Source organism: Habropoda laboriosa, unplaced genomic scaffold (genome assembly GCF_001263275.1).
Source record: "Habropoda laboriosa isolate 0110345459 unplaced genomic scaffold, ASM126327v1 scaffold84, whole genome shotgun sequence".
Taxonomy (NCBI): domain Eukaryota; kingdom Metazoa; phylum Arthropoda; class Insecta; order Hymenoptera; family Apidae; genus Habropoda; species Habropoda laboriosa.
In genome coordinates, this window is record NW_017100202.1 from 668864 (window position 1) to 683503 (window position 14640).

General features: G+C 45.5%; 1 protein-coding gene across 1 annotated transcript in view; it reads left to right on the forward strand.

The window, feature by feature from the left end:
• Window positions 1-12223, forward strand: part of LOC108570436 (gamma-aminobutyric acid receptor subunit beta) — a 90540-nt gene extending 78317 nt beyond the window's left edge. The window contains exons 6-11 of the mRNA XM_017932296.1: window positions 5250-5387; window positions 6800-6937; window positions 8342-8626; window positions 9264-9412; window positions 10839-11001; window positions 11800-12223. Of these exons, the coding sequence (XP_017787785.1) occupies window positions 5250-5387; window positions 6800-6937; window positions 8342-8626; window positions 9264-9412; window positions 10839-11001; window positions 11800-11945 (1019 nt within the window). The 3' untranslated portion in view covers window positions 11946-12223. The remainder of the gene's footprint in view (window positions 1-5249; window positions 5388-6799; window positions 6938-8341; window positions 8627-9263; window positions 9413-10838; window positions 11002-11799) is intronic.
• Window positions 12224-14640: the final 2417 nt, after the last annotated feature.

Here is a 14640-nt window from a genome sequence, read left to right on the forward strand (position 1 = left end):
AATTTGCAGCCAATGCAATGCATAATGTTTCTCCCACCGGCGACTTTCGTTGGCGGAAAAGAAAAAAGAAAAGGAAAGAAAGCGCGAGAGAGCGAGTGAATATTAATTAAACATTTTTCAAACACGATTCATTGACGTCGTTATTTTTAATCTCGTTATCCGCGCAAAAGTTCTACGCGCGTCTCTCTACTCGTTATTGTCCGCGATTTATCGACGGGACCGTGGGACGCCGAGCTTGGTCAAGCCCGAGGATTCGTTTTGTTCGGGTGAGAAAAAAGCAGAGGAAAAAAAAAAAAACAAAAACTGGGTGGCCTTTGTTATCGAGGGCAATTTATGATGTTTCGCCCCGGTCACGTTTCGCGTTTAACGTTGTTGCACAACCGCTTTCTCCGAATGTAATCGCGAATTTCGGTGTGTGATTACCACGATGTTACCGAACGTCGACGAGAGCGGACGTGCAATTTGCAGTAACTCCGAACGACAGGTAGTGAGCTCGATCACGCAGAAGTACGGGTCGATCGTTAATCCACCAGCAGCCTGGTGGATGTTCGATCGCCGACGTTTACGCAGACGCATTTCGTGGTGGTTTGCACATGTTTCGAGGGAAATCAATCGAAAAAAAAAAAACAAAAAAGATAGGAACAGAAAAAGAAAACAGTCAGAGCAAAAATAAGAAAAGAAATGTACAAAGAAAGGTCGTCGAGGATAGAGGACAAGGTACGAGTTTTGTGCATTCTCGATTGCAATCTGCGTGACATAATAACCGTACATAAACCCGTAAAACGTATTTACGAGCATCCTCCGAAGGGTCTCCACTGTACCAATTTACCACTGTTGTGAACTATCACGTCGGTCTTAGCGAAACTTTAGTGTAATTTCTCCGCACCCTTGTATAGCGTTCTCGAGGCGACCGCCTCGAATCTCTCGCTATCGCGTCCACAGCTTCCGCTCGATCGGGAAAAAAGTACGCGCAGAGAACGTGAAAACTCCTCGGAGCAATCCGAACGAATTCAATAAAAAGAGATCTCGATGAATAAACGAAAAAAAAGAAAAAATAAACTGACAACACTAAAGTTAAAAAAAAAAAAAACAGACGAAAAATGTATAGATGATACCACAGTCGACGGAGAAATCGCACAAAAACTTGAAAACAAAAAAACAAAAAAATATATATATACAACCGTAGAGCACACGCACGACTGTAAATAACCAGAGTTTCCGGTACGATAATACGATCAGAGCAAATCCTATTTTTTGGCTACGACAACGGAAACGTCTACTACTGAAACGTGTGCCACATGAAAAAATTACACCAATATATCACCACTTTGCCACTGTCACAAAATAAACCACCACCACCACTTGACCATCACTATCACAAAAATACCAAGCCCCCGGCCCCCTTCTAAAAAAGCCTCCGACATATAGCACTGAGCCTCGTGTCCGGGGACGTAGTAAGGGCCGACGACGGCCAGCCCCGAAGGAGGCTAAAACACAGAAAACGACGTGTCGACTACGGTGCGACCGAATTAAAACGCATTGTGCATCTAGCCCAGCGCATGTAAGAACGAAACGACTGCAGCATATTTTAGCCACGACGTTGACGTGCCGTGGCCCCAGTTCGGTATGCCTTATTTATTATTCCGATAATTATTATCTGGTTATGATATATATATATATAAATATATATATTTCACTCTGTGGAAACCGATTGTTTGTTTGTTTCTTTTTTTCTTCTTCTTTTACCGTTTTACAAATGATTTTCCGTAACCGGTACTTAAGATACATTTGTATACCTGTGTATTCCCACCGGCCACATTTTTCTATTACGTATGCTATATCGTAACCATTTAGATCATTTTTTAGTAGTTTACGATACTTCTTCGCCCCTAGATTAAAAGCCGGCATGCCTTTGGCACGACAATTATTTTCATTCCGCTCTTTGTACCTCTATCTATCTATCTATCTATCTGTCTATCTATCAATCTATCTTAATCCAGGACCGAATTTTCGACCGTGCAGCTCTAGTCGACATCGAGTTTCTTTGATTTTTGTCGTTAGCGACAATTCTCGCTCGTGTTTTCGACGACCTATCGTACGTTCACTCGAGATTTAACAGCTTCTCTTACTTAGTCCGGTGTCTCTTTCTCGTAGAATTTGAAAAACTATGTAAATTCAATTGTTTCCATATGATACACTTAACATCGGCATTCTCCAAGCGTTACACCGGAAAGTCTCGAAATTTCTCGCAACGCTGACCGCGTTTAATGCATTCGATTGATCCCTTTCGCAGCAACTCTTGCCAGCTTGACAGATACGTGTACACCGGCGGGTTCAATTTGAATAATTCTCTCGTCTGGTTTCAAGAGAAAGAGCTGCCGTCCGTGCGACAACCACGGAGGATCGTTAACGTATAAATTGATCGGGCTGAATTTGATCGGGGCTAAATGGGATCCAATAATAGCATACTTTGCGAAACGCGAATATTGCAAACGACCATTCCAGCGGGCGAGCAAAAAGAAGTTAAATTCCGTGTTCAGAATTCGTGTCACTGGTAAAGCACAAAGCATGCGGCATCGGGCATGACGTACAAAATTACGTGGCACGAAGCATGCGATTCTCTGTATATGCTGATGCATGCGTATCGTATATTTGTCTATCTGTGTGCAAGCGTAAGTGCGAGTGTGCGTGTGTGTACGCAGAGAAAAAAAAGAAAAAAAGGGAACGTGTGTGTGTGTGTGTGCAGACGAGAAGCGCGCGCACTTTCCCCCCAAAAAAAGAAAGAGAAAAAAAAAAAACCACCCCTTATGTACCCATTTTCCAAATCCAAAAGTATATGCACCAACCAGCGCATGGAAATACAAGCACGAGACTTTTTTTCTTCGCTTCTCCATATATCTACTTATACACTTTCCACTTATCGTCTTATATAACCTGAAACTTGCTACCACCACCACGATCCCTATACGGTTACTCTTTGCTAATGTTGCCGCAAAACCCTCCTTTCTTATACGGGTATTCAACAGCCACCAGCTCTGACCCGTCCCATTTCTCCCTCCGCACCCATTACAAACCTCCCCCCCGTAAATGCTTAACGTCGCCCCAATCCAGGACATTTTTATCGAAGAGAAAAAAATTAGATATACATACGTAGATGTTAGATGTGTGTATATATATATGTATACGCATAGAAAGATAAAGAATATATACAGTAATCGGTTCTTTACGTATGCTGCACCAATGCGTACGACGAACATCGGCGAAAAGTGTATCATTCTGTATTTCAAACAGGCGACGCACAATTTTCTACTCGCACGACAAAGTGTAGATGTACACGAAAAAGGAATGATCGTTTCACGATTAAACCTTAAATGCACAATACTATCGCTCGCGGTTTAACGAAAATTTCACGTCTCGCTTTACGACGTAATTTTTCTTTTCACCAAAGTGTCGCATATTTTTCCGCTATTTTTTCTCGCCGGCGTTAAAAGCTCGATGATGTACATATATATATATATATATGTATAAAGAGAGCCGGTGATACGAGCGCGCGCGCTTAGAAGCGCCGCGGAAATATTTTCGCAAAAGCAAAAGTGCGACGGATAATGCTTTCCATTCTTGAAGTACGAACTAAAAATAGAAAAGAAAAAAAAAAGAACAAAGTGTCGAGAATTCAGCGAGACAATTAAAGGGATAAAATGAAAAAAAAAAAGGAGTAGAGAAAGGAACGCGAAAAAAGGATTGATGCTTTAGAATCATCGAAAAAACACGTCAGTTTACATCGCGTGCCGGTTCCTTCAAAGCAAACCTCTGCTCGTCGTTCTCCTGCAAACGAGGCTTGCTCGTGTGCATCGCGGAGCATCGGGCTTGGCTTGGCAATCGACACACGCCAGAGTCGCGGAACATTGTACAGATAAATCTGTCGAGCGGCAAAAGCATCCGCCGCGCCGAGGGGTGGAATTACAGTTGAGGCATTTGCCTGGCCGAAAATGAGCAAACGGAAACCAGCCGGTGGCGGGCGGGGTTTTCGAGGGTAGGAAGGAGGGGTAGGAACACGGCGATAGTATTTCCGTGTTCCGAAAACAAAAGCAGTTAATCTCGAATACTCCGGTCGTAGATCGCTTAATCCACGTTTCGCCGATGTTCGCGCAATGTGGCCGCCGCCGCGATGGAATGCCACTTTGGTGCCTGGAATGCGGTGTAACGATCGTAATCACCTAAGATTCAGTTACGGAGGAATGTTTCTCGGGCCGGTATGTGCACGCTCGAGGCCGCGCCGAGGAATTAGAGGAACATAAATAGGTGCGAATTCCGATCGATCGTGAAAATTCGCCCGCGACCAGTTTACGAATGGGGGACGCAAAACGAAGGAGATCCATTCACGGATAAACCATCGCGACCAACCCATTCGAATTTTTCTATCTCCTACATGTGTGTGTGTGTGTGTGTGGGTGTGTGTGTGTGTGTCTCGTTATTATTCCTATAATGTGACACAGACTTTGTTCACTCTGGCGGAGCCTCGATCGCGCCTCTTATACCCCGTATTTAACGGACTTAGCGTGAGAAAGAGTTATGGACGCATCGGAAGTGAATCATCGCGGGATACGACAACGATCGACGATTTTTGCTTGTATTTTGAAAGCGTCGATTAAAATAGCCGACGACGGAATCGAACGAGGGGGAGGGGAATGATGGCTTTTTATGCGTCCATAAAAGGCACGATTTGAACGGTGCACATACGCGCGACGCAATCCGAAGTGTATCTCTCGTTTGTTCGATCGCGTCGGTGGATAATGATCGTTCGGAGCGACGTGTGCAGCTCGCTTCGATCGACGACAGTTTCTAACGCCTAGCTCGATCACGCCGACGATTTTTTGCAGCGCAGACACGCACCTTAAACCGATGGAGAAAGAGAGTATAAAATCGAAGATTGAGATACGATTGAAAAAAAAAAAAAGGACGCGTGCCGAAAATCTGTAAATGTTCCCGTGTATAAGTAGAGAGAAAACCGGTTTAAGGTGCTCGATGATATTTTTTGCTTCTATCTACAACCTTACAACCGAACCTCTAACCCCCAAAGTTCACACCTGGAACAAACCTCGATCTCCTGCTCCTCCTTCTCCAGAAAAAAGGAAAAAACATAATGAAAAGATAATTTTTCTCCCACTAAAGAACCCAACACACAAAACTTGAGTGTCTAATTATTGTATGTTAGAGCGAAGATATTTGTGTTCTTGTTCTCCCGGCAGTTGGATACACAATGCGCGATATTCGGTACAAATGGAACGCCGGCCTACAGTCGGTCGGCATCTCGAACGAGGTGGAACTACCGCAGTTTCGCGTGCTCGGTCACAGGCAACGACATTCAACCATACACCTATCTACAGGTAGATATCCCCCTCTTATTAGTTCTTCCTTCTGAACTTCGTCCAAAGGCTCGCGCAGATGATTCAAGTAATCATTGACATGTTGGGTAACGTAATTTTCACACGCGTGTACACGCCGTTATTATATACCGTTCTACGATATTATGCGTGGAGCGTTGTTTACTTTCTTTATTTTCCTTCCTTTCTTTAAGTAAGATTCTTGCGCTTCTCCTTTTGTGTATACGTTTGTATATACATGTACTGGTTTACTTTCTATTTTTTTCAGTTACCGATTAATTTTGTTCTGTTTGTTAATTCGCACCGATAATGCACCGATCACCGTGTTGGCTCATACCGCGACACACGTTCAATTGTTCCAATGAAAGGAAGAGCTTACCCGCTAGGACGAAACCGTCCCCGGGGCAAACTCATTCGACCAATCGACAGATCGACTAATCAAAAACCGACCTCATCGATCTTTATATACCACGGATACGAAGGACGAAGACGAACTCTCCCGATCATACGAATCCATCGTTCCCCGATTTAATCCTCTATCACGTGTCTGAGGTCGACCACGTGCTATTTTAACGAACTCTAGAAAACCTAGCCTATTTCTATTTCAACCGTTAATTCGACACTTTTATTCGCCCCCCCGTTTGAATAACGAAGGAAACTGCGAGAATAGCACAGAGTCGATCTCGGACGAACCATCCACAACATCAAATCAAACCGACACGACGGGCTCTCAAAAAAAAGAAAAAAAAGAAAAAGGAGGAAACGAAAAACAAAAACTATCGTAAAATAGAATAAAACAGAAACGACATAACCGCGACCCTCTCCTGTCGATCGTGTCCAACGATCGAAATGGTCGACGGAGATCGACACTACGAGATCATCCACATCGAAAGAGAACAAGTAAACGAACGAGTAATAAGTTCCGCACGCACGTCCTCTTGCGCTCGTGTTCGATCTTTATTGACACCCGTAAAACGGATGTAAAATTGGCTCTCCCGTGAGAAAGACTGAGAACGTAAGAACGAACGCAGAGAGAGAGAGAGGGAGAGAGGGACAGATAGAGAGAGAGGGAGAGAGAGAACACAAAATGAAACGGAAAGAAAGAGAGAGAAGAATAGAACGAGATAGAGAAAAGAAAGTGCAGAGAGAACAGATTTGGATGGAGAAAAAGTGACGATTAAATATAATCCAAATTGTCTAAATGTATAACGAAAAAAACAAACAAACAAACAAAAAAATTAAGAAGCGTATAATGTAAATATGAGAAAAGAGAGGGAAAGCTTAAAAGAGAGCGGACTTGTTGGGGTTTTTGTCAGGGGGTGCGAGGTAAGTGGAGGCCCCCTCGGAGCTGAAACGCGTTTGAGGGCTTCCGCGAAGGTACGTACCAACCGCGGGGGGTCTCTCTATTTTTTCAGTCGGATACACGATGAGGGACATCCGGTACAAGTGGAACGAGGGCCCGAACAGCGTCGGTGTCAGCAACGAGGTCTCCCTCCCTCAGTTCAAGGTCCTTGGTCATCGTCAACGAGCCATGGAGATTAGTCTAACTACCGGTAACGTATGAATAGAACCCCACCCCCACCAACAATCAAAAAAATAAATAAATAAATAATTCAACCCTCGCTTTTAACGGGTATGGGTAAGGTGGAGAGACACGTTTGCGCTATCCGATGTCACCAGCCACGATGTCACTCGCAGCAACGTTTACTCTACTACGTTTAACGAATCGTCGATCGATCGATCGATATCTCTCTCTTTCTCGCGATCTCGTCCTCTGTGCAGATGTACGAGTTTGCTGGATGTTAAGAGGACAATTTTCTTTCTTTCAGCCTCGTTTCCTCGCCGTCGTCGGATCCTTGTTATTTCGGATGCACACACTATTAAGGGTTGCCTTTCGTTTCTCGTAATTCCCAATTCTTCGTTCAAAGTGTCATCTTACCGCTTCGAAGATTTTCACGAAATTGATATACGCGGTTCTTTTTTACACTCGTCTTGGTTTTCTTCGAAACGTCACTTCTCCGCAAAGTTCTTCAGTTTAATATCCCCTCGTTCGAGGACACGTCGCGCAAATCGCGGCTCGTCCAAGTTACGACGCCACGCGTCGCGAGTAATTTTCACCGCAAAACGACACGGCATCGTAACTCTCTTTTCGCGCAACGTACTTTCTTTGAAGTTGTGCGCGCTCGAAGCTAACGACCGAGCTCATAACCATGAGAGAGCGAGGAAGGAGCACGGCAGCAGCAGCAATCAGGCCTCCGGAGCAAATCCCATTTTCCTCCTGGTGAACGCTATAGCGGTTGATTCTTCTGGCGATTCGTAGCGAAGAAGGAGAGGCCCATAAACCAGTCCCGTGAGCACACGCTCCGTGGCAAAAAGAGAAGCAGCTACATCTACGCTGGGGAAACTCGATTTTCTATCCGCGCCGATTCCCTTCGTTCCGCCTCGCTATACCTCGCTTCCATATGAAAACACTCCTTTTTCTTGCTCTTCTTCGTCGTCTTCTTCTTCTTCTTCTTCCTCCCGTAGAATTCTACACGCGATACACGAGCACTAGACACGCTCACCAACGAGATCCATCAACGGCACGAACTTTACTTAACATCTAGCCAGCCCTCGCATATCCGCCTGATGCAACGAAGGGGAACGACGAGAGGGAAAGCGAGAGAGAGAGAGGGAGAGGGATATATATATATATATAGAGAGAGAGAGAGAGAGGCAAGAGGGAAGAACGCTTTTCCTGGCCTAGGAAAGGAAAAGAAAACAGAAAAGGGACTGGCAGAGAAAGAGAGAGATATAGATGTATAGAGGAGGGAAAGGATAAAATGGACGGGGCAGAGTGAAAGGGAGACATGGATTAAAAAAAAAAAAAGAAAAGAAAATATACGAGAGGAGCAGAAAGAGACATTTCATGGCGCCTCTCCGTCCCCCTCTCCTAACTGTCGATCTTTTAATCGTAGGAAATTATTCGCGGCTGGCCTGCGAGATCCAGTTCGTACGGTCGATGGGCTACTACCTGATTCAAATCTACATACCCTCCGGCTTGATCGTCATTATCTCATGGGTGAGCTTTTGGCTGAACCGTAACGCGACCCCCGCTCGGGTGGCCCTCGGAGTAACCACTGTGCTCACCATGACCACCCTCATGTCGTCGACGAACGCGGCGCTACCCAAGATCTCGTACGTCAAGTCCATCGACGTTTACCTGGGGACCTGTTTCGTCATGGTGTTCGCCTCGTTGCTCGGTGAGTATCATAAGTGTACCTCTACTCTTGTAATTAGACTACGCTCCTATACCGTAAATGGACGGACACTGTGTGTAATCAGTTGGGTTTCGTGCGAGGATACATTTGTATTGCGATTGCAAACTGAAGCTGACATTTGGTAATTGCTGAAATTTTCAAAGGAAATTAACAGTTTCGTTTTTATCTTAAACGTTTCGGACAGTTAGTGTCATTCGGTAGAGTTGCTACTTTATGAAGGTAGCATGATTTTAATAAATGATTAAACTCAGAGTGTAGGAATTTTTCTTTGTGCAGTTTAATTTTCTAGCAATGTTTTAGTCGATTTGTAAATTGTTAAAATTAAATTCTACACCTAACGAGATAAAGCTGTATCTTTCCGTTTCGGGAACGGTTTTATACGCACCATGTGGTATTTTTAAACGACAGTGGAAATATCCTACTATCTTTCTTTCTTCGATCTTCGTATCCTGTCAAGATTGTCCACAACAAAGGGACGAAAACACGATTCCCGGGTGGTAGAATTACACGCCCTTTCACAACGAACCACGGAAACGATGACGTTGCTGTGCAGGGGACACAGCCGTCATTCTTCCATCTGTCCTGTCTGATTATTTGCGTGGGTTCTCTGTCCTCGTAGAATACGCCACGGTGGGCTACATGGCAAAGAGGATTCAAATGAGGAAGAACCGTTTCCAAAAAATCGCCGAGAGTATGAAGACGGCGAGAGAGAATCCAGGACCGCCCGGAGTGCCCGGTGATCATGGAGACCACGCGCCTAAGCAAACTGTGAGTGTAACATCGGCCAGCCTGTCGCGCCCCTTTTGTCTTTCTTTCCAATTAGAACCTTTCTGTTGCCGTCGACATTGCAACGCGTTATACGCTTTTAGCCACGTAGATCGATCGAATCGAAAAAGCGCAGAGAGAAAAAGCGCAGAATTTCTTTTCTCTAGCCGCAGTAGAATAGCGTAATCATTAGTATAGATCACGTTAGCGCTGTCACGTTATTTTTGCTCGCCGGATAGTAGCATTTCTTATCAACGCCACTCATCATTTTCGCTACTTTTTCCCCGCGAGTTCGACACCGCATGATTTCGACCGACGGATCGAACCGCAAAAGTTACCCGCGATACCGCGCCAATAGATCCACCCCGCGTTCTCGCTCGATCTTTCTCTTCCAACGAAAAATTCGAAAAACAAAAAGAAAGAGAGAGAGAGAGAGAGCAAGGGGGAAAACTAAAAACGAAACGAAACAGGGGTGAAAAAACGAAATGTTTTTTTTCGCTCGAAAAACGAGCGAGCCGCGAAAGGTCAAAAGCTAAAAGGTTCTGTGAAATGAATTCCCATTCGGTCGCTCGCGTTGCGCCGGGCGGCGCGCGGTTCGTGCACGGGAACGCGATGCACTATAAATTTTCTTTTAATCTCGGGGATTGTGAAACGAGAACGAAAAATATTAAAGGGGGCGAGAGAGACAGAGAGAAACTGAGAGAGAGAGAGGGGGGGGATGGAAGACAGAAAGAAGGCCGGAAAGGAGGCGGTTCCGTTGGATGGACGGACGCTCGGTGCGCGCGTTAAATGTCGTCAGGATAAGGCGTTTTAATTAATTCTGAATCGGATTAATTACTCGTTCTTTGACACGGGGGTGTACACGGTTGCGCGGTATAAACCGGATCTCTCCGGTGTCGCAGCACGGCTCATTTCATCGGTCGGTTTTACGGCTTCGGGGAAAAAAATGGCATCGCGGAAATTGAAAGAAAGAGATAGAGAGAGAAAGACGTTAATGAAAATGACACGTAGACAAAAGCACGGGCAGCATCGTTGCCTACTGTCTTCTTTCCCCTCTGTTCCTCACTTTCAAACATGATTAAACGCGAACACGAAGCGCGTATTAACGCGGAAAAACACCTCGTACTGTTTCTAACCACCACCTCGTCGTCCTATCCGACTGAATTTACAAATTCGAAAGAGAAAAAAAGAGAAAAAAAAGAAAGTCGAGGGAAATCGATGTTTCAAAAGAGAGGCGAGTGGAATCGGTGAATCGTTGAACTCGTGATACACATAGAGCGTGAAATTAGGGTGGGAGGTACAGATCAATGGAAAAAGTAGTAGTGAAACACGTGTTTGCCCATCCTCGATGTCGCATGCCAATCTACCAAAGTAAGGGGTTCTCCTCGAAGAAGGACACCCCACGCCGAACTGCCGTGTCTCTTGTAAGTGGTCCCGTGTTGTCCAGGAGGTGCGGTTCAAGGTGCACGACCCGAAGGCACACAGCAAAGGCGGCACGCTAGAGAACACCATTAACGGGCGAGCTGACGAGGAGGCAGCGCCAGCGCCGCAACATCTCATTCATCCTGGCAAGGATATCAGCAAACTTTACGGTACGACCGAATATCCTTTTCCTCCTTAAATTGTACCGTCCTATTGTGCAACCCCTCCTTTCACAGTCTAAGATTTCAGAAGGTTTTAGAAAGGGCCGGTTTACCCCTAGACGGCAGAAGCTACTCGAAACTTAACTGTCCGGACAGAGATGAATACTTCAAATTTCGACGATATATGTATCATTGTGCATAAAGTATGCAGACACATTTTTCATGAACAATTTAAGGGAAAAAAATTTAAGCTCCGTACGAGTTACGAAGACATACTTCAAAGGGTTAAACGTCAGATAGCTTAACTGCTTCCTTAGTTTCCCAGTTATTCGTAATTCGGGGAAATTAGTTCGGATATTGTAACAACGTTTAAACGAGAAATTCAAAAGTTACGTAGTGCATATTAACCCTTTCACCGCGACAGCCTGTGCAGAAAAAGAATTGCAGTTAATTGGACATAATTAAACTTACTCGTTAACTACTTCAAAATGCGAGCTCCGCATTTCGAGCAATTGCAATTGCCCAAAATTCAGTGTCGCACAATTGTAATCACCTGTACACCAGCGGAAGGGTTAAATACTAGCGAAACAGCCAAAAGAAAAGAAAGAAATGTTTAACACGTCATAAATTAGCTCTATTCAAGCCTTTTCCCACCCAGAGTCAATGGTAAGATTGTAGTAAGGCAAGAAGCAAGACACGCACACGCCGATCCGTTAACGCGACAATAATTCGATGTATATTCGCGCAGATTAACCGAGAAACTCGTGTGTAAAACAAGATAACGCATAGATCGTTCTTTCTCGCCAGGTATGACGCCATCGGACATCGACAAATACTCCCGCATCGTGTTCCCTGTATGCTTCGTCTGTTTCAACCTGATGTACTGGATCATCTACCTGCACATCAGCGACGTCGTGGCGGACGATCTGGTGCTCCTCGAGGAGGCGAAATAAGCTGAAGAAGGGGACGCGACGGTCGCGCGCGTACAGCGAACGAGACGTGCGGTTAAAAAGACAGAACGCGAAAGTATTCGAGTCAGGGGTTGGGCCAAGGGGTGAAACCAGTTCGCGAACGGGACTAAGAGGATTGATTGAGAATCAATGTCCAAACGTTGGACGGACTAAAATAACGCTGTGATCACTTCGAGACGAAGGAGGATAGATAAACAAAAAACAAACAAACTGTATAAGTTAAATCGACGAATAGGAGGAAGAGGACCGAGAGAGAAGGAAAGAGGTGAAGAAAAAAAAGAATGGGTGCTCGGATGAGTCGACTTATGCCACGAAACGTAAAAAATAGTGTCAGACCAAAGATGTCGACGAACAAGATGGTACAAGGAGGAGGCTGTTTGCGGCTCTATGCTTCGTTCTTCGTATGTATAAGGAGGAGAAGAGACAGTCGCTGGTCAGACTGGTCCTTCGTGACGTTCCCAATCATTTTGCACGCAGACTGCTACGTGATGTTCGATTTACGCGACCCCTCGCTGACTCTCGTCCCCCGTGGTTCGATCGCGAGCGTACATCACACGATCTCGCCGAAGATACGCGCGAGAGAAAACGAGAATAGTGGGGGAGGAGGACGCGCGCACAGTTTTGGCGAACGCTGGAGCGGAGTAAACGAGAACGAAACCGAGCAAACGCGCGAAACAAGAGGGAAGAGAAGAGAGAGAGAGAGATCGAAGAGAGAAATTCATACGAAAACAAAAAAAAAAAAAAGAAACTCGGCGAATCCACGCGAGCGTGCATACCTTAAAACATTGCCAGTCTAGGTACCTAGGTCTTTAACAGAAATAACAAAAAAATAAAATAAAAACGGGAAAAAGAAGAGAATACCTTCGATATAAACACTTGTCAATTTAGGTGAAAGACGATGAACAAAGAAACAAACAAAAAGCTCGTCAACTCGAGGCCGACGCGAATCGAGAGACGAGGCCGAACGTGGAGAAAGAGAAAAAAAATAGGAGAAACGAGAAATTCTAAGAAAGAAAGGGAGAGAGAGAGAGAGAGAGAGAGAGAGAGAGAAAAAAGGAACGAGTTGATCGAGAAATCCAACGATCGCCGCTCGAATGGCGCTTGAGTGTACATGCGATCGAGCAAAACGACGAAGAATCCCGTGAATCTGATCGTGTGTGTGTGTGTGTGTGTGCGTGTGTGTGAGTGCGTTTCTTCGAGTTACGTCAACGTATGTGTGTGTGCGTGTGTGCGTGCGCGCGCCATTGTCCTACGTGTACGAGTGCGTGCCAGGGTGCGTCTGTTTCTCTGCGTATGCGTGTGTGTGTGTGTTGTGTATACGCGTGTGTATATCTCGCGAGCGCCAGCGCACGTGCACGAAAGAAAGGAGAGTCGAAGTCGGGGAAGAGAAAGGGTTTTTATCTCGAAACGAAGACAAAAGAAAAAGAAAAGAATGAAAAAAAAAAAACGGTTCTCTACCGGAGACTGGTGCGACTTAATCCGTTAAGTAAGTACGTTAATAAGCATCCGAAAAAGAAAGAAAAACGAAAAGAGAGAGAGAGAGAGAGAGAGAGAGAGAGAGATAAACGTATGCAGGGAGAGACATACATACGTGTACGCATATTAGGTAAATTACGTGCAGGCACAGGTACACGATTATCCGCGCGTCGTCGCAGAAAAACGAGGGCACGATCCTCGACGCGTCCTCGCGACGAAAAGGGAAAAAAAAGGGAAAAAAAAGGGAAAATGGCAAACTTGAGAGGAGAAGAAAGGAAAAGAATGGGAAAACGATCGATCCTCTTGCTCGGCGGGTACACTCTCGTGGTACGCGCGTAAGAGAATCGATCGTCGCCGGAGAAATTCGTAGTACACACGCGAAAGTTTGTCCCCGTGTGTCTGTCTGTCTCTGCGCGCGCGCGCGCGTGAGTGTATGTGTGTTTGCGCGCGCGCGATCGACGAGCGAAGCAGCGGGCAACAATTTCGACGCGAGTCGCATCATTTCGAGGTAGAACTGTTTTTCTCGAACGTCTTTTTTATTGCCACGAACGTTATGTGTGTCCGTTTCATTTTATACCACTTTTTTACCATTTATAGAACTCGTCGGACGAAGCGACTTTTATATTTCCGTCACCTCTACATATGACCGCGATCCTCCCTCGGAATCATGTAACTTCCGTGGAATCGTCGCGGCGCCGCGACCCTGTAACGCGTTCGTGTACGTGGCTCAAACACTCGAGGAGTAACGTTTTAGCTCGTAAAACTAAGCGCGTAGTGTGCGCGAGAAGAGGAAGAAGAGACAAATGTTTACGTATGATTAGGTCGGACGTTTAACAGTCATTCCAATTCCGCGAGTTGCAACCGCGTGGCAAGTGGTAGGAGGAGAGAGGAAAGAGGAGGAGAGCGAGCCAAGGAGCGATCTACCTTCCTCCCCTTACGGAGTTTTATCCGCGTCGCGAGACGCGCGATTACACCGCGATAGCGATACCGTGATATCGAACGAAATCAAACAGCTTTCCCTCTGTTTAGCGGCACACGCAAGCGTAGAGAACGCTTTCTCTCAACGATCGAAAAATAACAATTAAAGGAAAAAAACCGTAGAAAAGGAAAAAGAAGAAAGAAACGGAAAAACGTCCTTGCCGAAGAAAGCGGAGGGAGGGAACGGAAGAGGAGGGAAGAAGAGAGCGCGAATAGGGAGAAA